A 22,988-nucleotide genomic window follows, 5' to 3' on the forward strand; every position below is an offset into this window, starting at 1 on the left:
AATTGTATATATTTTAACAAAAGATAATAGTCTCTATACTATTCGAGTCTATTCGGTGGACCGAATAGACCGAATCGAAATTGTGGGTCTATTCGGGTTCGGTTCCTAAAATTATTTTGAAAATTTCGGTTCTTATTTTTCATAACCCGAAATTTCAAAAAATCCGAATATATAGAACCGAATTACCCTAACAGACCGAATGACCAGCCCTACGAAGCATAGCGTGTCTACTTCCGCTACCAAAGGCTAAAGGCTAGACCGTTGGATAGGAACGGCAGTGCGATCTCTGCCGTCCATGTCAACTAACCAGATGTCCCGGCCTCCCGGGAAACAGGCTCCCCACTCCGTGCTACAGAAGAAGAAAAAAAAAAACAAGCCCCGGCGGAGCTAAAGTACGGAGGCTGGCAGCAGCCACAGCCAGTCGACAGACAACACAGTGGCTCACCACGCGGGCGCCCCCGCAACGCACAAGCCTGCTTACCTACCCAACCCCTCGCGCGACGAAACACAGAGCGATCTGTTGCCTGAGGCGAGTTCCCTCCCTCCTCTCCGAAAAGTTCTCACCTTGTAGTTAGCATGTGGCTATTTATCCACGTCTCCGCCTGCGCTCACCCACCCCACCCCCACTCGTTGTGAGTACACAGTACACTCGCGAACCGCTCCACCAACACCAGGCCACCGGGAGCGCGGCAGGCCCCGGACGGGATTGGCAGACGCGCGCAGAGGCACGTACCACTACCGCAGCAGCGCGGGCGCAGGCAGGGACCCGGGCCGGCGGCATGGGCGTCCTTCGGAGCACGCAGAGCCTTCAGGCGGAGGTGGACGAGCTGCGCGCCGCGCTCCTGGCAGGCGGCGGGCACGAGGCCGCGGGCGGGTGGCGCCGGTCGGCGGGCCACGCGGACGCCAAGCGCAGCCCCGGCGGCGACGCCGGAGGGGCCGCGGCGCGCGCCGTGTGCGTCACGGGAGGGATCTCCTTCGTCGGGTTCGCCGTCGTCGACCGCCTCCTCCGGCACGGGTACACCGTCCGCCTCGCGCTGGAGACGCAAGGTATATATCCAGACGTCGTCCTCCCGCACTACTACCTCGGCGGAACCTACCCGTCCGCTTCTCTCTCCCCCGGCCGCTCGCTCTCGCTGCCGTTTGCGCCTTCTTCTGGTTCTGGGCTCTGGCCTTGGCCTTGGAGCGGCTGTCGTGTGCTCGGTTCTGCTCGTTAATTTGCTCCTCGTCAGTCGTCACGCTGCTGGTTCAGGCGGCACTATGCGTCCATGTCCCAAATACTGACGCCGCAACTTTCACGTGTTTAGGCATGCCGAAATATATCATTCACTTGCCATCACTGTTAGCCCCCACCCCGTTTGACAGGGACCGCTGCCTGGCCAGCGGGTCTTCTCTTTCCTCCATGATGAGTTTCAGACTTGGCTGGCTGACAATGGCCTCTCGCTCAGCCTGTCTTCCCTTTGTCATTCATTTGTCTGTTAAAAGATCGAACGGTAGTTGTGAAATATGACAGCCACATCCTACATGCATAGATAGGGCTCTGCGGCACATAGTTTTCGCGCCCATCCGTTTCTTTTTATTTATCGTTGGATAGTTTAATTTTGCACTATTCAGCGATAACTAAAACGAAATGGAGGGAGTATATTACATATAGCCTTCCCATTGCTTACCTCACATGGATGATCCGACCAACTCGCCTGCGGAAACAACCGAAAGAAAGAGGACGAAGGACGAAACGAACTTATCACCAATCTAACTTGCTCCTGATATTGCCACTCTATTCTATAGGATACCACAACTCGCACACGGCAAAGACGGAACCACCATATACGTCCGTCCGCTGAACCTTTTTTTTTTCGCTTTGACTTGGTAAAATGTAGCAGTGCCAAACACGTAAAACTCTTCACAGGTTCCAGTCAGCAGCCAGCCAGCCAGCGTCTGCAATGCCATGCACTCATTCATGACTTGAAGAAGAGGGTCACCTTTGGTCAGCCAGATGCTTTGGAATTTCGGATCCTGCGCACAACCGGTGAAACGAGGACTGATCTCCACCCCACGTGATTCGTCCTGTACAGTCGATGACCACGGCTGACTAGTTGTTGTTAGCGGTCCACAAATCGAACACTGCCTGATTAATTAGACCGTGTTTTCCACGGCTACTGCGCGGCCCAACCGCCCATGTTTTCTGACGGAGACGCGACCGTAGAAACAGTGTAACTTTGGGCGTCACAACTTGGCGCGATAGGTCAGGTCACACATGCTTTTTCGTAGTCGGCTAGCAACAGATTGTTGGCCAAACAAGTAGTAATGTTGGCGTCAACTAGACTTAAACCATGGACGAGACAAGTCCTGATGCTACCTGTTTGCAAGAAAGCAGGGCAAACCATTAGGACGAGCAGAGCAGAGCAGAGCGCTCGTACTCGAAGTGGTACCGGTACCGTGGTGAGCCAGTGCGCGAGGGTTTAGGTGTCTGAAAGCTTCACCTCAACCTAAAGCTTTGCTGATTGCTGAAAGCTTATCCTCATCCTAACTCTGACGCACGACGGCGCGCGTCCTCTAGCGGTTCGGTAATCGGCGTCGCACGCACAAGGTCCCGGCCCCCCATTGTGCGATCTGCGCGCGAGCCGACCGTCGTGGACGCGAATCCGAATGAGACACAGGCAGGCTGATTGGTACTAGTAACTTTGTTTTGCTGTGTTGTCACTGCGAATCCGAATGAGACGCAGGCAGGCTGATCGTCGTGGATGCGAATCCCGATTCAGATTGCTAGTGTTTCAATTATATTTGGTTCTCTGAGCGTGAAGTCTGACATGCGGATCGGTGGGTTCTGTTTTTGGCAGAGGACATGGACAAGCTGCGGGAGATGGAGATGTTCGGCGACGACGGCAGGGACGGAGTGTGGACGGTGATGGCGAACGTGATGGACCCGGAGAGCCTGCACCGCGCCTTCGACGGATGCGCTGGCGTGTTCCACACCTCCGCCTTCGTGGACCCCGGCGGCATGTCCGGCTACACGGTGAGCACACCAAACACGTCCTCTGAATCTGTAGCCTCACTCACGTCACGGCTCAGTACTCAGTAGGTTAAAGCGAAGAGCGCGCGTGAAACTTCACGCAAGCTTCGAATTTTCGCAACTGCACATATGACATGTGAATCGCCAAGTCACCATGATTACGTTTCCTACTGATGAAAACAAAAGGTGGCAAAGGTCTTTAACAGGAGGATAAATTAGGACATGCTTGAATATACTACTAGAACTAATATAGTAACGGAACTATAAATTAGGACATGCTTTAACAAGAGGATAAATTAGGATAAATCGTTGAGTTCGAGTTGACTCGTTAAGCTAATGAGCTGGCTCGATTCGACTGAGTTCGAGCTGACTCGTTAAGCTAACGAGCTGGCTCGGCTCGACTCGTTTATGAGCTCGATCTGACTCGTTTAGTTCACGAGCCACAACACAATATATATACAATAACCAATGTCTAGTTAATTCTAAACCAATTTAACAATATAAAATAGTAAATATACTCATAGTTTCATGGACCACATTAATGCAGTACCAAATTAACACAACTCATCACTCATTCACACACATGTTTAAATCAATTAACCCACAGACACAGTCGCACAAACCAATTAAACATATAGATAAAGATCATGAATCATTAGTTTAATTCATAGGCACCGCACATACATATAACATGTTCACCAATTCAAGCGCAAATGATATGTATATAGTTTTATTTTTGTTAAAATGTGATAGTTCGTTGAGCTGGCTCGTTAACAAATCAAGCTAATATGTTAGCTCAGCTCGTGAAAAAATTCAAAAAATCCAAGTCGAGCTGACCATAAACCAAGTGAGTCGACGAGCCACTAGTATTTCGTCCAGCCCTAAACAAGACATGGCAGCAGACAATACAGCTATGGGTGATTGGCTTGGGTACAAATTTGGGTGTACCAGCGTGTATGTATTATATTAAGAAAAATAACAAGTATAATAATAATTTTATAGTTAAGCTAGCCAGCATTGCTTAGATCCCTGACAAATTAGAGCAAGCAAGTCAAGTACCATGGTCAGTTACAACGACAGTAATGAAGCGAATAATTGATTATTAAACTAGACCGTGATTTTGACATGAGCAACCTTTCTGAAAAAAAATTAAGGCAACGACAAAGATAGGTAACCATCACTCCGCATTGACGACGCTGGGACTAGACGTGGAGGCGCTCGTGCCACGGAAACATCCTTCGTGGTCCTACTGTTGGGAACATGGTCACATGTGTGTATCGCAGAGAGGCAGAGAAGAGAATCTGATTGCAGGATAGTCTGATCAGGAGACATGATCCAGGAAATCTGCTGCGTAACCATTGGATTGTTGTGGGTGTGTAATTGATGTTCAGTCGTTAAAATCTGTTCCAAACATTTAAAACTAATAGTTGACAACTAAAATTACTTCAAATGTTTAGAGCGACTCAGCTAATAATGGACTAGCTAATTGTTTTAATTGTTAGTTATACCCCAAATAGCCATTAGTTATTAGCTACCCTAACCGAGCTAAAACCAGGTAAAAGGTGGTTAATGAACAAATTGCCGCTGACCGTTTTTACCTATTAGCTTATTAGAAAAAGAGATATAGATATTAACGACATTGAGGTTATTTGAACAATCTATTAGCTTGGAACATCCACATTTAATACTTAGCCAGTTAATTCAACTAACAACTTATTAGTTGACTAAGAATTAGCTCTATAGATTTGAAACAGGGCCTATACTCACTCCTTAAAGAAAGAACACAATTCTAACATGGACAGGCAAATTATCTTAGTTTATTATACTAAAATAATTAATATATTATTCGTAGTATATTGAATAATAGATGTACATTATTTTTCTATAAATTATAAAAATCTAAAATTGCATTAACTGAAAGTGTGAGGAGCGGATTCGTACACCTTAGCACAGTGGCATTGTTTAAATCCACCCATCTTATAGTTTATCTCTCTGTTCTAAATTACAAATTATTTTAGTTTTCTAGATACAGATATGTAATAATTTTTTGTGTATCTATAAAAACCAAAATAACTTACAATTTAATATAGAGAGTTGTTGCTGAAAATTTGCTATGATAAAACTAGACTAATACTCCCTCTGTCCCAGTATAATCATCCGAAATATCCAAATTCTAGTCTGAAAACGAGGATGTTGATTGGTGCTGGTGGTAACACTCCGGGAAGTCGATTCTGATATACTAGTTCTCACCTGCTCACTATTTTTTTGTCCAATGCCCAGTAGTCCACTGCAGTGTACTGCTAGCCCAAAGATCATTGTCTTGTGATGTGTTACCAACACTTCAACAGTGCCTTGGATTGGATAGCCTTTTATATTCAAGAATCAAGACTCAAGAAGTCACAATATATATTTTTTTCGCGTTCCAGAACCAACCATTCTCGCTTTTTTTTTTGTTAATGGAGAGGGTGTAGATCACTCTCTAAAAATCAATATATGGTAGTTCTTTTATGATTTTTTTTCCACACGAGCAAAATAATGATGAGACCTTGGAGTTGGAGCACACAGACAGAGAACAAAACTGGAGAGTCCGTTGGAGGCATGAGAGAAATATAAAGAAAATATTCACGGAATGGATTTCCAAATAGGGATATAGAGATTGAAGTTTGGAAAGACTCTTGGGAGTTGCTCTTAACGTGCTCATATTAAATACTGTAGTTTTTTTATTATGTTACTTAAGCCAATCTCGAGTTCACTGCTGCTCCAGTTTATCTATTGCAACGAAGTGTCTTTTCTTGTTTGTTTAACAGGATTAATGTTTCGCCTGTTAGCAACGTATTTTGAATAAAACTCTAGTGAGACTGTAGGAGTACTTGAACCACAAAATGGCATTCCTCACAAAAAGAATATAAGCTGAAGAAATGGCTAACATATGCCAATATCCGATTTCAACACAGAAACACATGGCAACGTTAGAAGCCCAGGCAGCGGAGCGGGTGATCGAAGCCTGCGTCAGGACAGGGTCCGTCAGGAAATGTGTCTTCACCTCTTCCTTGCTGGCATGTGTGTGGAGGCAGAACAACCCTCATGGCCGGCGGTGCCCTACCATCATCGACGAGAGCTGCTGGAGCGACGAGAGCTTTTGCCGCGACAACAAGGTGAGTGATTGGGAGAAAGCATAGATGGCGTCTGTATCTCTCTTTTCCGTTGATCGCACAAACTCTAATCGGGGAGAGGCCACATAACCATCTGGGAGAAAAATCCATATCGAGTTTCTCAGCTGTGAATAATGTGATGCATCGTTTTTTTTCAGCTGTGGTTTGCGCTCGGCAAGACGGCAGCGGAAAAGGCTGCCTGGAGGGCGGCGCGGGGACGAGACCTGAAGCTGGTCACCATCTGCCCCGCGCTCGTCACCGGCCCGGGGTTCCGCCGCCGCAACTCCACCGCGTCCATCGCGTATCTCAAAGGTCCGTGCCGTGCCGCCCGGATGCGTTCCGTGAGACGCACCAACACGCGTTGTCCATCGCTCTGACCGACTCCCTTTTTTTCTTATTCGGCCGCAGGGGCTCGTGCAATGCTCGCCGACGGCCTGCTCGCCACGGCGAACGTGGAGACGGTGGCCGAGGCGCACGTACTCGCGTACGAGGCGATGGGCGACAACACCGCCGGAGGCAGGTACATCTGCTACGACCACGTCGTCAAGCGGCCGGAGGAGTTCGCCGAGCTGGAGCGACAGCTGGGGCTGCCGGGAGGGGCCGCGGCCGCGCAGGGCTCTGACGACCGGCCGGCCAGGTTCGAGCTCTGCAAGCGGAAGCTGTCCAGGCTCATGTCCTCCAGGAGGCGGTGCACGTACGACACCTACTACTCCGTCGCGTTTGACTAGCAAGCTCAGGCGGAATTGCCATGAAGGGTTGACCACCAGTCTGCAATCCCTGTCCCATTGACAAGTGGACACCGGAAGCGAAGCGGAGAAATAGCAAAACTCCGCTTGATTGTCCTTGTGGACGAGAAAGAGCAGGAGGGGAGCCAAGTATGTGTGCAATGATGTACCGGGTGCAATTTTGTACAGAGTTTTGATGCAGCAATAAAGGTGAGTCGCCCATAGGCAGCGCGCGTCACAGCATCGTGTCCACCAACCAAACGATCCACGCCATCACAAAAGATCGTACAGGCCATATTGCCCAAGATAGAAGTCTGTTGTACTACAAGACGACATTACTCTGGAGCAGTGTCGCCGTCCTTGTCGGAGTCGCTTCCAGCCCCGGCCGCCGCCGAGAAGGACAGCCGGCCGAACCCCCAAAGCCCGACCTGGTACATGTCCACCCACACCTTCTCGGACGACGCGTCAATCCTGGAGCTCACCTTCGCCCTCTCGTCGGCCGCAGCCGCACGAGGCAGGTCGCACGACTCCTTGCTGCACCGCGGGCCCTGCCGCTCGTCGTCGTCCTCGCCCATGTCGCGGACGCGCCTCGCCCTCCCCTTCCGCAGCCGCCTCCTGGCGAGCCTGGCCACGCACCGCCGGCCCGCCACGTAGGGCGCCTTGACGAGCGCCAGCGTGAGGCAGCTCACCGCGGCGCACGGGCAGCAGCACAGCGCCACGCAGCTCGCCACCGCCGACGCGCCGCACGTCCCGCAGGACCGCCTGGAGCACCGCGTGGCCGCCTGCTCGTCTTCCTCCTCCGGCAGCGCGGGGAACCGGTACGGGCGCGCCGGCGTCGGGGTCGCCATTGCCCACCGCGCCGTCCCCGGCACCTCCCCAAATGGACTAGCGCGACGACTCCGTGCGTAAGCCGCTAGCTGCCGCCAAACCTCTGCTGTCTGTTCATGGTCATGAATAATCCAGGAGTTCGGTCATCGTTAGCGACCAAGAATGTTGCTAGTACCAGAGGTTAAGTTCTGAGTATCGACGCATCTTCTTCTGTTGACATGGAGTTCTGTGTTCCAGTAGCAGGTAGTCGGAATATTTCGCTAGTTCATATAAAAAACATTTCGCTGTCGCGGCATGCCGGTTCTTGCCGACTAGGGGGTGTTTGGTTGCTCTTGCTAAAGTTTAGCTCGGATCACATCAAGCGTTTAACTTTTAAATATGAGTATGAAATATAGACCCAACCAACTGGACTAGATTCGTCTCGTCTTTTAATCTTCAGCTGACAAATTAGTTTTATAATCCGACTACATTTAATAACCGGAACGGAGGTTCAAACATTCGATGGGATAGGGGCTAAATTTTAGCGGGGTGTAACCAAACACCCCCTAAACAAAAAAGTTAAGGCACCCACGCAAAAGCTTCGCTGATGTACCAGCTCTAGCAACAGTTAAGGTGCGCACGTCAGGACAGGACAAGACGGCTGCGTGCGAACACTACAAACGGGTGCCTGACCTTCTCTTCCCATAAGTAACGCTACCGCAGCGGGAACGGCTCCGTGCTCCGACACGACGCAGTGCAGACCCAAGCAACGGAAATGGTCTTCGAATATCGTTACCAAACTTCGATCAAGTAAACTAAATTCAAAACGTCAGACACTGTACTGCGTCGTCTTGTGATGGCAACCCTCACCTGCTACGAGACCACGACGGTTGGTTCCAGTCTACGAACAGCACGACGCATTTCTACTATCCTATCTATACCCTGTACCTATGAACAGCATTTCTTTTTTCTCTTTTGTCGAAACGAATGACAAGCACTCGTTATTATTGGTTTTCTTGATGGGTACGCCTAATATGTATCCAACAATATGTCCACTTAAATCCTTCCACTATCACATGATGTAGCTTTATAAAAAAGCCCTAATAAACTACAACTGTATCTACCGTTGGATTTAGATCTACCAGACAAAAAAAATATACTCACACCCAATATATATTTCTATATTAGTCGGTGCCTTTCTCTGTTTATGTCAACTACTAGTGCTAGTTTCCTGATAAAGCGGTGGGAGCAACTGACCGATCCGAACAACGGCACCGCGGCCGTTCGGCTTCGAGGCGACGCAGGTGAATCGACGGCATTTGTTTTTCTAGTATCTAGCGTTGCTATCTTGGATTAAACACTGATCACGCCATGAATGGTATAGCATCGATAAGAGAACGCGCGTGGCCAACGATGTGCGGAGAAGAACGGCGCGTACCCGGGGCAATAACGCCGTGGATCGAAACCCTCCTCGCTTCGCCGGACGCGAACTCCCACGATCACGCCGGGCGAGTGGCGGGCGGCGGGCGGCGTAGAGGACAACGCCGATCCAGAAACCCCGGGAGGGGACACCCGTGACGACTGGCTGCCGCCGGACAGTCGGCTCAGCGAGACGGGGTGCTGATCGGCCGAATGGGATGAGACTTTAGAGCAATATAATCTAAAAATATCGATTGGGGGGTTCCGAGGAGGAGAAGACCGAGTGGAAACTAGGGTGAATGACTGTTTCTGTTCCTCTCGCTAACAGTTCGCCTTCTTTTATACAGAGAGTGGACTGTTTCGTGCCAACTGAACAACGGTTCCCCTTCTCTCTTTTTCTCCACCGATTTGAGGAACTGAACACCAATATCGGTTTTTTTTTTTTTTGACAGATACCACTGGACAACACTTTTGCGACGGCATTGCGTCGTGTAAGAATGCAACTGGCGGTAAGCCTCAATCAAAGCTCGTAGTAAGTTCTGCAGGCCCAGCAGAGCCCATCATCTTCTCTTGCCAGTACGGCCCTGCAATAGAGCTCAGCGGCGCGGAATTTTCCTTTTCGCTTTCATTTTGACATTTTTTTATGATATGAAAGTTGTATTATGAAACAACATTTACTACAAATTTTGTTTAAAAAGCATGCCCCAGGTACATTTTTCAAACAACTACAATATAATATTTTTACTTCGACGGCTCAAAAACTATCGCCTAAAAACTGTCAAGGGCTTCCCGTATCCCTCACTCGCTTTGGTGGGTCTCCTAATGTTGTCTCCAACATTTATCTTATATCATTTTTTATTTTAAATTTCACTCTAGGATAATCTACACAAACTAATGCGGAGGGCCTAATAGATTGAAACCCACCCCAAATCTATTCTAACCCATCACAAATGAGTCATTTTCTTCAACCCAACCCAACCTAATAATTCAACCAAATAACTCACCCTAACCCACCTACATCTATTGGGTTCAGCCTATTACCTAAACTCATGAAAGATTCAGATTCACTAGAGTGGATTCGTTACTGTGTTCGGACTGAAACATTTCATTAGAATAGTAATGGAGGTGATTTGTGAATGGGCTCCGCATGATAATCAGCCAAATTGTATAGAAATCTTAAGCTATATACACATGTGGGCCCCACCTTAAAAGTCGGACCCAAAAAATTAAAGTCTCACGTTTACACCTTAAAATTTTCACAAAATTAATTGAATTTTATTGAAAATAGCTAAGAATGATAGCTTGCTAAAATTAATTGTATTTTATTGGAAATAGCTAAGAATGATAGCTTGCTAATTTATGTGTAATACTATAGCTAGATCCAAATATAGGTCCCCACCTTAGAAGTCGGACCCTAAAACTAAAACATCGCATTCACATTTTTTAAATTTTCACGAAATTAATAGATTTTAAAAAAAATATTAAGAACAATAATCCACTAATTTATATGTAACAATGTAGCTAGATCCACATGTAGGTCCCACCTTAGAAGAAGGCTAGGAGCATTTAGTAGCAGTTCTCCTCTTCCTCGTCCTCTCACTCTCACTTGAACCCGTTGTAACACGTCTCGGGATTTTAGTCCTCCAAGAGCTATACTAAGATCAACACTACACTAGACGTAGGGCGTTTGCCTAAACCAGTATAAACTCTCTCTATTCACTTGGTTCACCATTCAGGGTGAGTCTGCGCTAACCACTCTTGTTGAATATAAATTCTATCGTGTTCTTGGTTCCCAAAACCACGAGAGGTTACACCCTTAGCGGTGAGCACATGCTCCACAAACACAAGAAAGGATACGCCGAGGCTAGCAAAAATGTAGAGCGGTTGCCACCAAAATATGGCTAGATTAGCTCAACATGAGAAGGCTAATCGGCTTATACATCAAGGTGGTCATATGGGCCATGTATTTATAGATGGACTTTAGTAGGATATAATTTAGTTAGTGAGTGTTTACCACTTTTCAAGCTTGCGGACCATAAATTTACATTTCCAACTATCAATAAATAGAATACATACGTTCACCAAACAATGTGTGCTTCTCATTTCTTTGGTGTATCATTACCCCTTTTCTATGTGTTTCTCAAACTACACATCATGTTGCCATGATATTGTCACACCCGGCTTTAAGGAACAAAGCCAGGTGCATCTCATACATGCGCCAAGAAGACAACATATATAATAACAGAGTGTATAGAGATAAATGTCATAAAACATCAGAGTATTTATTACATAGCGGAAGACTTATTACAAAATAAAGTAATAAAGATAAAACGAACTAAGGATCGTCGGCGCCAATGTCAACTGAGAAACGCCACCTAGATCAGATCATACTCCTCGCCTTGTGGCTCCTCCTAAACCACCTGTTCTTCTCCTGTGGGGGGGGGTGTGAGACAGCAAGGGTGAGCTCACATATGATCATCGCTCAACAAGTTGTGGGGAATAATGTGACATGAACTCACCAAAGGTGGGAGCTCATGGAGTGTAAGGCTTATCAAAGAGAATGGTTAAAGCTGAGCATTGCTTTTAATGTTGGTCAAACTTTTATTAGCAATTACTAGATGTAAGTAAATACCAAAACCTTAATAAATAATAGAACAAAATTAATAATAAACCCATGCAATGCAAATGACAAAATTGAATTTAAATTCCATAATTTAATCATCAGAGAGTCCTGAGCTGCTCATGACCGTGAGCTCGGCTAGTATACCAGTTTTACACTCTGCAGAGGTTGTACCCTTTACCCACAAGTCATGTTACCCATCTGCCAAGGGGTCGCGAATCCCATACACCTCTACCTATGAAGCGCGGCAGGGCAACACTACGAGGCCTTTACAAAGTTCCACTAGCTTCCGAAAACCCGCTACAGTTTATAGGAAGTTCCAATGCAGGGTTCCTGGCTGACCGCCATCGCAGCAAAATCAACCAGGGACCTCCCTACACTGACCACTCCCCTACTGCCCTTGCCCCTTTCGGGTAAGATAGTCTTCCACTAGCTTTCCTAATTAGTCAGCCAAGGGCGTCCCATTAAACCCTTGTGGTGGCACGTGTTACTCAAGTTAAGCTCTATGTTCCAATTAACATTAATGATCTCAACATGAACATAAATGGAATAACAAAAAGAATTGGAACATAGAGATAATAAATGATTATCCCAAAACCATGTAAAGCAATAGCAAACTACCCAAGTGATTCAGGGGTAAACAAGGTAATGAGATAGACAATCTAGGGTGACCTATTGGGTCCCATCAAAATTAACCTATGCATGGATAAGTGATATTAAAGAACATTATTGGGTAAAAAGTGGTCAAGGGCACAACTTGCCTTCAATGAGCTCCTCCTCAGCTACTTCAATCTGCTGCTCACCAGGATCCTCAGCAACGGGCTCTTCTACTCGCCACAATACAAACAAGCACAGTGCATATAGAGAAATTAACATTACACCAAACATATAAACAAAATACACAGTAATAATCTACACATTAAAATAAAATTCTAGGAACAGAAATCATAATTTTTGGAGTTATAGATTTTAAGTTATGGATTTTCAAAGGTTTTATGTGCTTTAAATAGGATTAAGTGAGAAATAAATTTCTTACTGTTTTCATGACAAAACAGAGACTCTAGGTGATAGATAATAATATTACAAAATTTTAGGAACTGGAATGGATTAATTTGGAGTTAGTATGAATTTCCTATGAATTATTGAAGTTCTAGCAATTATTTTTCTATTAAAAATCCATTTATAAATTAATTTCTCTGGTTTTACACTGCTCTGGACTGGGCCTATATATCTGATAACAACAGGGGGCTCGGGGTAAATATTTCTAGACACAGAGAATAGTCGTGCAGGACTGCGGGTTGGTTTCTCAGAAGCCCGAGGGCTCATAAGCAAAACGCCAAGGCCGAAGGGGTATGGACAGATCCTAGCCGTTGGATTAGATGCGAACGAGCCAGATTAGATCAGCGCGGCTGCGAATCGGTATGCCACCATGGCCCCTGGATCCCGATCCGACGATCGTAGTTTAATGAAACCTAGATCAGATCTCCATCGCACGATTTCCCCGCAACGTCCCAGATTCGCTCACGTGAAAGGGTATCCCACTGTCTAATCTCAGCCGTTCAGAGATCAATCAACGGCCGAAGTGTTTCTCCCCCAACCGAAACAGACGACGGCGGCGCTCCGCCCGTGGTGGCGCCATCACCGGCGAGAATCACCAACGGCCCGAATGACGAAATCCGAAGCCCAGGACGCTGCTACACACGATATGGGAGGGCGCGAGTACAGGGAAGGAGTCCATACCGCGAATTGTCGCCGGGAGCCTTCTGGCCGCGGGGATAGGTGGAGGCGCGACGGCGTGAGGACGACGGCGAGCAATTGCTCTGGCGCAGCGATGCCCCGCCCGAAATTGGTGGTCGCCGAGATTCCCAGGTGCCCCGCCGCGGCCCTGGAACGCCCCGCGGGTGCCCGAGCGACACTACCCACGAGTCGGACGGCGGCGGCCCGAAACTCTCTCTCCTCCCCCCTGGTCTCTCTCTCACGATTCCCCGACGAGGCTGGCTAGAGGCGTGGCGATGAGGGAGGGTCAATCCCTCGGCTCCCCCGCGCTTAAAATCCTCCCAGACCGGTCCAAGCGCCGCAACAACCCCCGAAGCTCCCGGTGGAGCTCCGCCATGCACGGTGCGATGGTTGAAGCTGAGTGCGGACCGTGGTTGGGGCTGACTAGAGGGACCGGCCTGTCAGCCATCGGGGATTTCCGCACGGCGTTATGGTGTGACTGTCCGCTGTGGCCCACGGATCAGTGCGCAGAGGCAACGCGAGCGTGTGGAAGCTAGCGACTGTCATGCGGGCCCCATCTGACAGTGAAAGGATGAGTGGCGCGGGAATGAAGGTGGGCTGCGCGCGCGCTGGAAAGATTCAGTGGGCCGAAATGAAGCCTGAGGCCCAGTTGGCTTCTTTTCTCTTTTTCTTTTGTTTTTCTCTCTTAAACTTAGATTTTCCTTTCCCTTTTGAATTTCAAATTCAACTTTGAACTTCAGTTATAGGTTTGCACATGTATAAAATGTGTCAAATTAAATTTTGGGGATGAAGGAAATATTTTTATGTATATATTTATTTCCTATGTTTTATGTGGTATTTCTTTTCTTTCTCCACTTCTAAATCCTAGATTTTATTTTATATTCTAAATTCCACTTTGGGACTTTAATGTATTTCTTGTCTCATTATTTCCATGAGTGAATGCACAAACATATAAACACCAGCATGATGCATGATTCTAGTGGCTTTTATGTTATTAATTATTTGTTTTTACCTAGGGTGTACACATGTGATGATGCACAAAGGTTAAACTGACATAAGGAGAAATTGTTTCTCTATTATTACAAAGTGGGTGTTACAAATCCTACCCCCCTTAAAAATAATCTCGTCCTCGAGATTTAAGAAGAACTAGAGAAAAGATGGGGAAAATCTATGTGAAGCTCTTCTTCTCTTTCCCAAGTTGCTTCATCTTCACCATGGTGACTCCATTGCACTTTGCACATCTTTATCACCTTATTTCTCGTAACTCGAGTCAAAGTATCCAAAATCTTGATCGGGTACTCCGTGTAGGTCAAATCACCTTGAACACTGAGCTCTTCCATGGGTAATTGTTCCTCGGGAACACGGAGACACTTCTTCAGTTGAGATACGTGGAACACATTATGCACATCCGATAGACTATCCGGTAGCTCTAGTTGATAGGCCATCTTTCCAACTCGCCTAAAAACTATGAATGGTCCAATATAGCGAGGGGACAATTTGCCCTTGACTTTGAATCTCCTCATTCCACGAAGTGGTGAAACCTTGAGGTACACATGATTTCTTTCCTCAAAATCCAGTGGTCTTCTTCTATTATCAGCGTAGCTCTTTTGCCTGGTCTGAGCCACTCTCAAATTCTCTCGAATTATATGAACTTGTTCTTCTGCTTCTTGAATCAGTTCAGGCCCAAAGAACTGTCTCTCTCCAGTCTGATCCCAATATAGAGGAGTCCTGCACTTTCTCCCATACAAAGCTTCAAAAGGTGACATCTTCAGACTGGCCTGATAACTATTGTTATATGAGAACTCAGCATATGGTAGACTTTTATCCCAACTACTACCATGCTGAAGGGCATAAGCTCTCAACATATCTTCCAATACTTGGTTAGTTCTCATAAAAACTTTTCCAAAATCTGGGGGTAAACTATGATCCTCTATCCAAAACGATCTTCTTTGATACTCCATGTAAACACACAATCCGAGCCATATATAACTCTGCTAGCTGAGAACCTTTATATGTAGTCTTCACAGGAATAAAGTGAGCCACTTTAGTCAATCTATCCACAATCACCCATATAGCATCATATCCTTTCTGGGTGCGAGGCAATCCAGTAATGAAATCCATACCAATCTCTTCCCACTTCCACTCGGGTATCTTCAGTGGGTGCAATAGTCCAGTTGGCCTCTGGTGTTTAGCCTTAACTCTTTGACATACATCGCACATAGCCACATGTGCAGCTACATCTCTCTTCAATCCATACCACCAATATTTCCGCTTCAAATCCTGATACATCTTGGTACTGCCAGGATGAATAGAATAATCCGAATCATGGGCCTCTTTTAAAATAGTCTCTCAAAGGCTTTTAATATCAGGAACACACATCCTGTTCTTGAACCATACAGTACCTTGCTCATCTTCCGTAAATTCCGGAACTCGACCTTCAGTAATCAGGTCCTTAATCTCTTTTATTTTAGCATCACCAATTTGTCCTTTGCGGATCTCTTGCTCCAAAGTAGGTTCCACATCAATAGTAACTCCTTCAGTATGAGCAACAATCCCCAGGTTAAGTCTCCTGAAATCCTCAACAATCTCATCGGGTAGCTGGGCAACAATAGCTGAATGAACATGCTCCTTGCGACTCAAGGCATCTGCAACCAAATTTGCCTTGCCCGGGTGATAGTGAATCTCCAAATCATAATCCTTAATAAGCTCCAACCAACGGCGTTGCCTAAGGTTGAGATCCTTCTGAGTGAATATATACTTCAAACTCTTATGATCCGTATATACTTGGCACTTGGTCCCCATGATATAATGTCTCCAAATCTTAAGCGCATGCACAACGGCTGCTAATTCCAAGTCATGAGTGGGGTAGTTCAATTCATGTTTCCGTAACTGACGAGAAGCATAAGCGATCACATGTCCTTCTTGCATGAGCACACATCCTAAGCCTTGGCCACATGCATCACAATAGATATCAAATCCTTTCTGTAAGTCCGGCATAACCAATACTGGTGGTGACATCAACCTTTTCTTCAATTGATCAAAGCTATCTTGGCACTTCTCGTCCCACTTAAATTCTCTTCCTTTCTCCAGAAGCGAAGTCATAGGCTTAGCAATCTTAGAAAATCCTTCAATAAATCTCCGATAATATCCTGCTAATCCCAAGAAACTCCGAATCTCGGTAACTGTAGTGGGTACTCTCCACTCCATTATCTCCTTAACTTTAGCAGGGTCCACTGAAATTCCTCCATTAGAAATAATATGACCAAGAAATGGCACCTCGCCAATCCAAAACTCGCACTTGCTGAATTTGGCATATAGCTGGTTATCTCGTAGCTTCTGTAGCACCAATCTCAGATGTTCCTCATGATCGCTATCACTCTGGGAATAACTAAAAATATCGTCGATGAAAACCATGACGAATCTGTCTAGATCATGAACACCTTTTATTCTTCAGATCCATAAAATAGGCTAGTGCATTAGTTAGTCCAAATGACATAACGCTAAACTCATATAAACCATATCGGGTTGACAAAGTCGTCTTGGGAATATCCGATGGCCTAATCTTCACTTGGTGATAACCCGTTCGGAGATCAATCTTCGAGAATATCCTAGCACCTCTCATCTGATCAAATAAATCCTCAATACGGGGTAACAGATACTTGTTCTTCACAGTAACATCATTAAGTGATCTATAATCCACACACATTCTTTGTGATCCATCCTTCTTTTGTACAAACAGTACCGGTGCTCCCCACGGTGAGGAACTCGGACGAATGTACCCAGCATCTTGTAACTCAGTTAACTGCTTCTTAAGTTCCTTCAACTCCTCTACGGACATCCTATATGGCCGTTTAGAAATAGGGGCAGCCCAGGTAAGGGATCAATGACAAACTCAACTTCCCTGTATGGTGGCATCCCTGGTAACTCTTCTAGGAAGACATCCGAAAAATCTCTAACCACACGAATGTTGTCACCAACAAACTCCTCAGGTATAAAGAACATTGCACGCATGGATGAGGAGGTTACTGCAATATTAACTTGAAATCTTTCTCCTTTAGAACTGGCGAGCTCTACGGTTCCCTTAGCACAGTGTATATACTGCATTTGACTTTCTTAACCATGGCATACCAAGGATCACGTCTATAGTGCTCTCTTCTAACACTATAGGGGTAGTCCATCTGGGTTGGAAATATAGGGTAAGAAAGGAAGAGTTGTAGACAAGGCGAGTAATTACGAGAAATGTTACTGCGGGGGATTTATTAGCTAAGCAGTTTTAATGTTTTACCTACCATAGCTAATTCATTACCTCATAGTGGTACATACTAAGATGTCCATATACAATACTTCAATCAATCAAAGAAGCAAATCAGACATTTTTCATCAGAACAATCAAACAATCTTTTTTCTAAATAAAGAAAATAGTTTTAAATTTTGTCTTAGGTTCCCTATCTCTTAGAAAGATCATAGTGGTAGGATTCCAAGGTGTGAAATCCATCTTGTCTTAGAGTAGAAAAGATAAGATTAACCAGAGTAGAGTAACAGAAGGTGAGACAAGATCAAGATGAGATAAGTATAGAATGAGCCAGAGTAAGGTAAGTAAGTGAGGGTTGTCCATTTCTATCTAGGTTTCGTCCTACAGTCAACATTTCCTCTGATACCACTTCTGTCACACCCGGCTTTAAGGAACAAAGCCAGGTGCATCTCATACATGCGCCAAGAAGACAACATATATAATAACAGAGTGTATAGAGATAAATGTCATAAAACATCAGAGTATTTATTACATAGCGGAAGACTTATTACAAAATAAAGTAATAAAGATAAAACGAACTAAGGATCGTCGGCGCCAATGTCAACTGAGAAACGCCACCTAGATCAGATCATACTCCACGCCTTGTGGCTCCTCCTGAACCACCTGTTCTTCTCCTGTGAGGGGGGGGGGGTGTGAGACAGCAAGGGTGAGCTCACACATGATCATCGCTCAACAAGTTGTGGGGAATAATGTGACATGAACTCACCAAAGGTGGGAGCTCATGGAGTGTAAGGCTTATCAAAGAGAATGGTTAAAGCTGAGCATTGCTTTTAATGTTGGTCAAACTTTTATTAGCAATTACTAGATGTAAGTAAATACCAAAACCTTAATAAATAATAGAACAAAATTAATAATAAACCCATGCAATGCAAATGACAAAATTGAATTTAAATTCCATAATTTAATCATCAGAGAGTCCTGAGCTGCTCATGACCGTGAGCTCGGCTAGTATACCAGTTTTACACTCTGCAGAGGTTGTACCCTTTACCCACAAGTCATGTTACCCATCTGCCAAGGGGTCGCGAATCCCATACACCTCTACCTAGGAAGCGCGGCAGGGCAACACTACGAGGCCTTTACAAAGTTCCACTAGCTTCCGAAAACCCGCTACAGTTTATAGGAAGTTCCAATGCAGGGTTCCTGGCTGACCGCCATCGCAGCAAAATCAACCAGGGACCTCCCTACACTGACCACTCCCCTACTGCCCTTGCCCCTTTAGGGTAAGATAGTCTTCCACTAGCTTTCCTAATTAGTCAGCCAAGGGCGTCCCATTAAACCCTTGTGGTGGCACGTGTTACTCAAGTTAAGCTCTATGTTCCAATTAACATTAATGATCTCAACATGAACATAAATGGAATAACAAAAAGAATTGGAACATAGAGGTAATAAATGATTATCCCAAAACCATGTAAAGCAATAGCAAACTACCCAAGTGATTCAGGGGTAAACAAGGTAATGAGATAGACAATCTAGGGTGACCTATTGGGTCCCATAAAAATTAACCTATGCATGGATAAGTGATATTAAAGAACATTATTGGGTAAAAAGTGGTCAAGGGCACAACTTGCCTTCAATGAGCTCCTGCTCAGCTACTTCAATCTGCTGCTCACCAGGATCCTCAGCAACGGGCTCTTCTACTCGCCACAATACAAACAAGCACAGTGCATATAGAGAAATTAACATTACACCAAACATATAAACAAAATACACAGTAATAATCTACACATTAAAATAAAATTCTAGGAACAGAAATCATAATTTTTGGAGTTATAGATTTTAAGTTATGGATTTTCAAAGGTTTTATGTGCTTTAAATAGGATTAAGTGAGAAATAAATTTCTTACTGTTTTCATGACAAAACAGAGACTCTAGGTGATAGATAATAATATTACAAAATTTTAGGAACTGGAATGGATTAATTTGGAGTTAGTATGAATTTCCTATGAATTATTGAAGTTCTAGCAATTATTTTTCTATTAAAAATCCATTTATAAATTAATTTCTCTGGTTTTACACTGCTCTGGACTGGGCCTCAATATCTGATAACAACAGGGGGCTCGAGGTAAATATTTCTAGACACAGAGAATAGTCGTGCAGGACTGCGGGTTGGTTTCTCAGAAGCCCGAGGGCTCATAAGCAAAACGCCAAGGCTGAAGGGGTATGGACAGATCCTAGCCGTTGGATTAGATGCGAACGAGCCAGATTAGATCAGCGCGGCTGCGAATCGGTATGCCACCATGGCCCCTGGATCCCGATCCGACGATCGTAGTTTAATGAAACCTAGATCAGATCTCCATCGCACGATTCCCTCGCAACGACCCAGATTCGCTCACGTGAAAGGGTATCCCACTGTCTAATCTCAGCCGTTCAGAGATCAATCAACGGCCGAAGTGTTTCTCCCCCAACCGAAACAGACGACGGCGGCGCTCCGCCCGTGGTGGCGCCATCACCGGCGAGAATCACCAACGGCCCGAATGACCAAATCCGAAGCCCAGGACGCTGCTACACACGATATGGGAGGGCGCGAGTATAGGGAAGGAGTCCATACCGCGAATTGTCGCCGGGAGCCTTCTGGCCGCGGGGATAGGCGGAGGCGCGACGGCGTGAGGACGACGGCGAGCAATTGCTCTAGCGCAGCGATGCCCCGCCCGAAATTGGTGGTCGCCGAGATTCCCAGGTGCCCCGCCGCGGCCCTAGAACGCCCCGCGAGTGCCCGAGCGACACTACCCACGAGTCGGACGGCGGCGGCCCGAAACTCTCTCTCCTCCCCCTGGTCTCTCTCTCACGATTCCCCGACGAGGCTGGCTAGAGGCGTGGCGATGAGGGAGGGTCAATCCCTCGGCTCCCCCGCGCTTAAAATCCTCCCAGACCGGTCCAAGCGCCGCAACAACCCCCGAAGCTCCCGGTGGAGCTCCGCCATGCACGGCGTGATGGTTGAAGCTGAGTGCGGACCGTGGTTGGGGCTGACTAGAGGGACCGGCCTGTCAGCCATCGGGGATTTCCGCACGGCGTTATGGTGTGACTGTCCGCTGTGGCCCACGGATCAGTGCGCAGAGGCAACGCGAGCGTGTGGAAGCCAGCGACTGTCATGCGGGCCCCATCTGACAGTGAAAGGATGAGTGGCGCAGGAATAAAGGTGGGCTGCGCGCGCGCTGGAAAGATTCAGTGGGCCGAAATGAAGCCTGAGGCCCAGTTGGCTTCTTTTCTCTTTTTCTTTTGTTTTTCTCTCTTAAACTTAGATTTTCCTTTCCCTTTTGAATTTCAAATTCAACTTTGAACTTTAGTTATAGGTTTGCACATGTATAAAATGTGTCAGATTAAATTTTGGGGATGAAGGAAATATTTTTATGTATATATTTATTTCCTATGTTTTATGTGGTATTTCTTTTCTTTCTCCACTTCTAAATCCTAGATTTTATTTTATATTCTAAATTCCACTTTGGGACTTTAATGTATTTCTTGTCTCATTATTTCCATGAGTGAATGCACAAACATATAAACACCAGCATGATGCATGATTCTAGTGGCTTTTATGTTATTAATTATTTGTTTTTACCTAGGGTGTACACATGTGATGATGCACAAAGGTTAAACTGACATAAGGAGAAATTGTTTCTCTATTATTACAAAGTGGGTGTTACAGATATGGTCTCTAGTAGATCGATATATCTTGTACTAAGCATTGTTATTGTCAAAATCTGCTAGTTATTATGTATAGCATAAAAATCTTTTTTTTCTTGTTTAAATGTCACACCCGGCTTTAGAAGGCAAACCGAATGCGAACTATGTACGTGTCAGGATCAGCAATTCACGTACACAGCAGTTACATAACTGGACATCATCACACAGTGCTCAAATCATAATATAAAAGGGGAGTAATAGTCGATTACATCATATGTCTGAGACATCCACATAGTCTTTACAATAATCAAAGTGCGGAAAAGAAACGTAAACACACGCGGCCTTCATAGGCAGCCGACTGGGGTTGCCGCTAACCCACGCTCAGAACTCATCGTAGTCTTGGAACTCCTGGAAGTCTCCTTCCACGGCTTCATCTTCTCCTGAGCAGTGGTTGCAATGCTGACAACCTGGGGATGGGGGGGTTTGGTGTATAGAGAAGGGTGAGTACACATCAACATACTCAGCAAATGTCCCGTTTGGCTGTAGTGGACTAGCTTTATGTGGGGTTAAGTCAAGCAGTTGCTTTTAGTTGGTCAGATTATTATTACTAGTAGAAAGCCAGGTTTTAGCATAAACCCAAGTTCTTAACCCAAAGTACCCTTTCCAAATGGAAAGAATACCACTTATTTTTACCATAGTCATAATCATCATCCTCGTCACCACCTATAATCCAAACATCTCTGATCAAGTATCTCTAATCAATGGAGATCCCTTGGCCGCTCATAACTGCGAGCACGGCTGATATATCAGTTTCATAACACTCTGCAGAGGTTGCACACTTTACCCACAAGCTGTGATTCCCTCTTGCCTCGGGCCGATCAAACCCTTAAACACTACCAAGGTGAATAGGCAGGGTCTCACTACGTAGCCTTTACAAAGATTCCCTGGGGTTGTAGCCGCACGTTAGGTTTCCTAAATGCACCGCACTCCTCCCCAAGGGGCGAACCAACCATGGCAGAGCGAGTCGCATACACCGAGCCCCATTAACGGCACGACGGCGAAGCGAACTACACCCCAGTTCCTCTAATTACTCAGCTAAGGGCGTCTCACTCCACCCTCATGGTTGCACTATTTTCCCGGGCAGTCATCCAACGAACAGGTCCTTACGGAGAGGCACTCGAGAAACTGCTCGAGTCCCCTAAAGTATCACCAGTCCGACATCATAATCATAATGACAACATCGTATCATAAGTGTTCACATCATGTTCATTGATTAGAGTAAAGCAATAGCATGAATCTAACCATAGTAACCCAAAAGGTAATCAAGGACAAGGTAAATAGAAAGCTAGTCAATCCTTATGTTGTTCATAGTATGCGGGACAGTGAATTATAAAGTAAATGGGACATAATGGGTCAGAGGACACTTGCCTTCACCAAACAGATGCTCATGGTCTTCAAACTTGTAGGACTTGAAGAGCTAGATTGCTTGGTCACCAGCGCTTGATCGTCGATTCCTCGAAGCTCGGAAGAGAACCACGATTTAATCGCAACACGGAGCGAAGACGAACAGGCACAAGCAAACAAAC

The 22,988-nt window shown here is 45.8% G+C and overlaps 2 protein-coding genes across 2 annotated transcripts; one reads left to right on the forward strand and one right to left on the reverse strand.

The window, feature by feature from the left end:
- The first annotated feature begins 435 nt into the window (after window positions 1-435).
- On the forward strand, window positions 436-7,125 carry LOC103651450 (cinnamoyl-CoA reductase-like SNL6). Its single transcript, XM_008677078.4, has 5 exons — window positions 436-1,047; window positions 2,838-3,013; window positions 5,965-6,165; window positions 6,321-6,474; window positions 6,571-7,125. The coding sequence occupies exons 1-5, from the start codon at window positions 780-782 to the stop codon at window positions 6,888-6,890; spliced, it is 1,119 nt and encodes a 372-aa protein (XP_008675300.1). The 5' UTR covers window positions 436-779; the 3' UTR covers window positions 6,891-7,125.
- On the reverse strand, window positions 7,030-9,398 carry LOC100274287 (uncharacterized). The gene is made up of 2 exons (NM_001148651.1): window positions 9,133-9,398; window positions 7,030-7,825 (listed from the first exon to the last, which is right to left on the reverse strand). The coding sequence occupies exon 2, from the start codon at window positions 7,733-7,735 to the stop codon at window positions 7,223-7,225; it is 513 nt and encodes a 170-aa protein (NP_001142123.1). The 5' UTR covers window positions 7,736-7,825; window positions 9,133-9,398; the 3' UTR covers window positions 7,030-7,222.
- Window positions 9,399-22,988: the final 13,590 nt, after the last annotated feature.

This window comes from Zea mays, chromosome 3 (genome assembly GCF_902167145.1).
Source record: "Zea mays cultivar B73 chromosome 3, Zm-B73-REFERENCE-NAM-5.0, whole genome shotgun sequence".
Lineage (NCBI taxonomy): Eukaryota > Viridiplantae > Streptophyta > Magnoliopsida > Poales > Poaceae > Zea > Zea mays.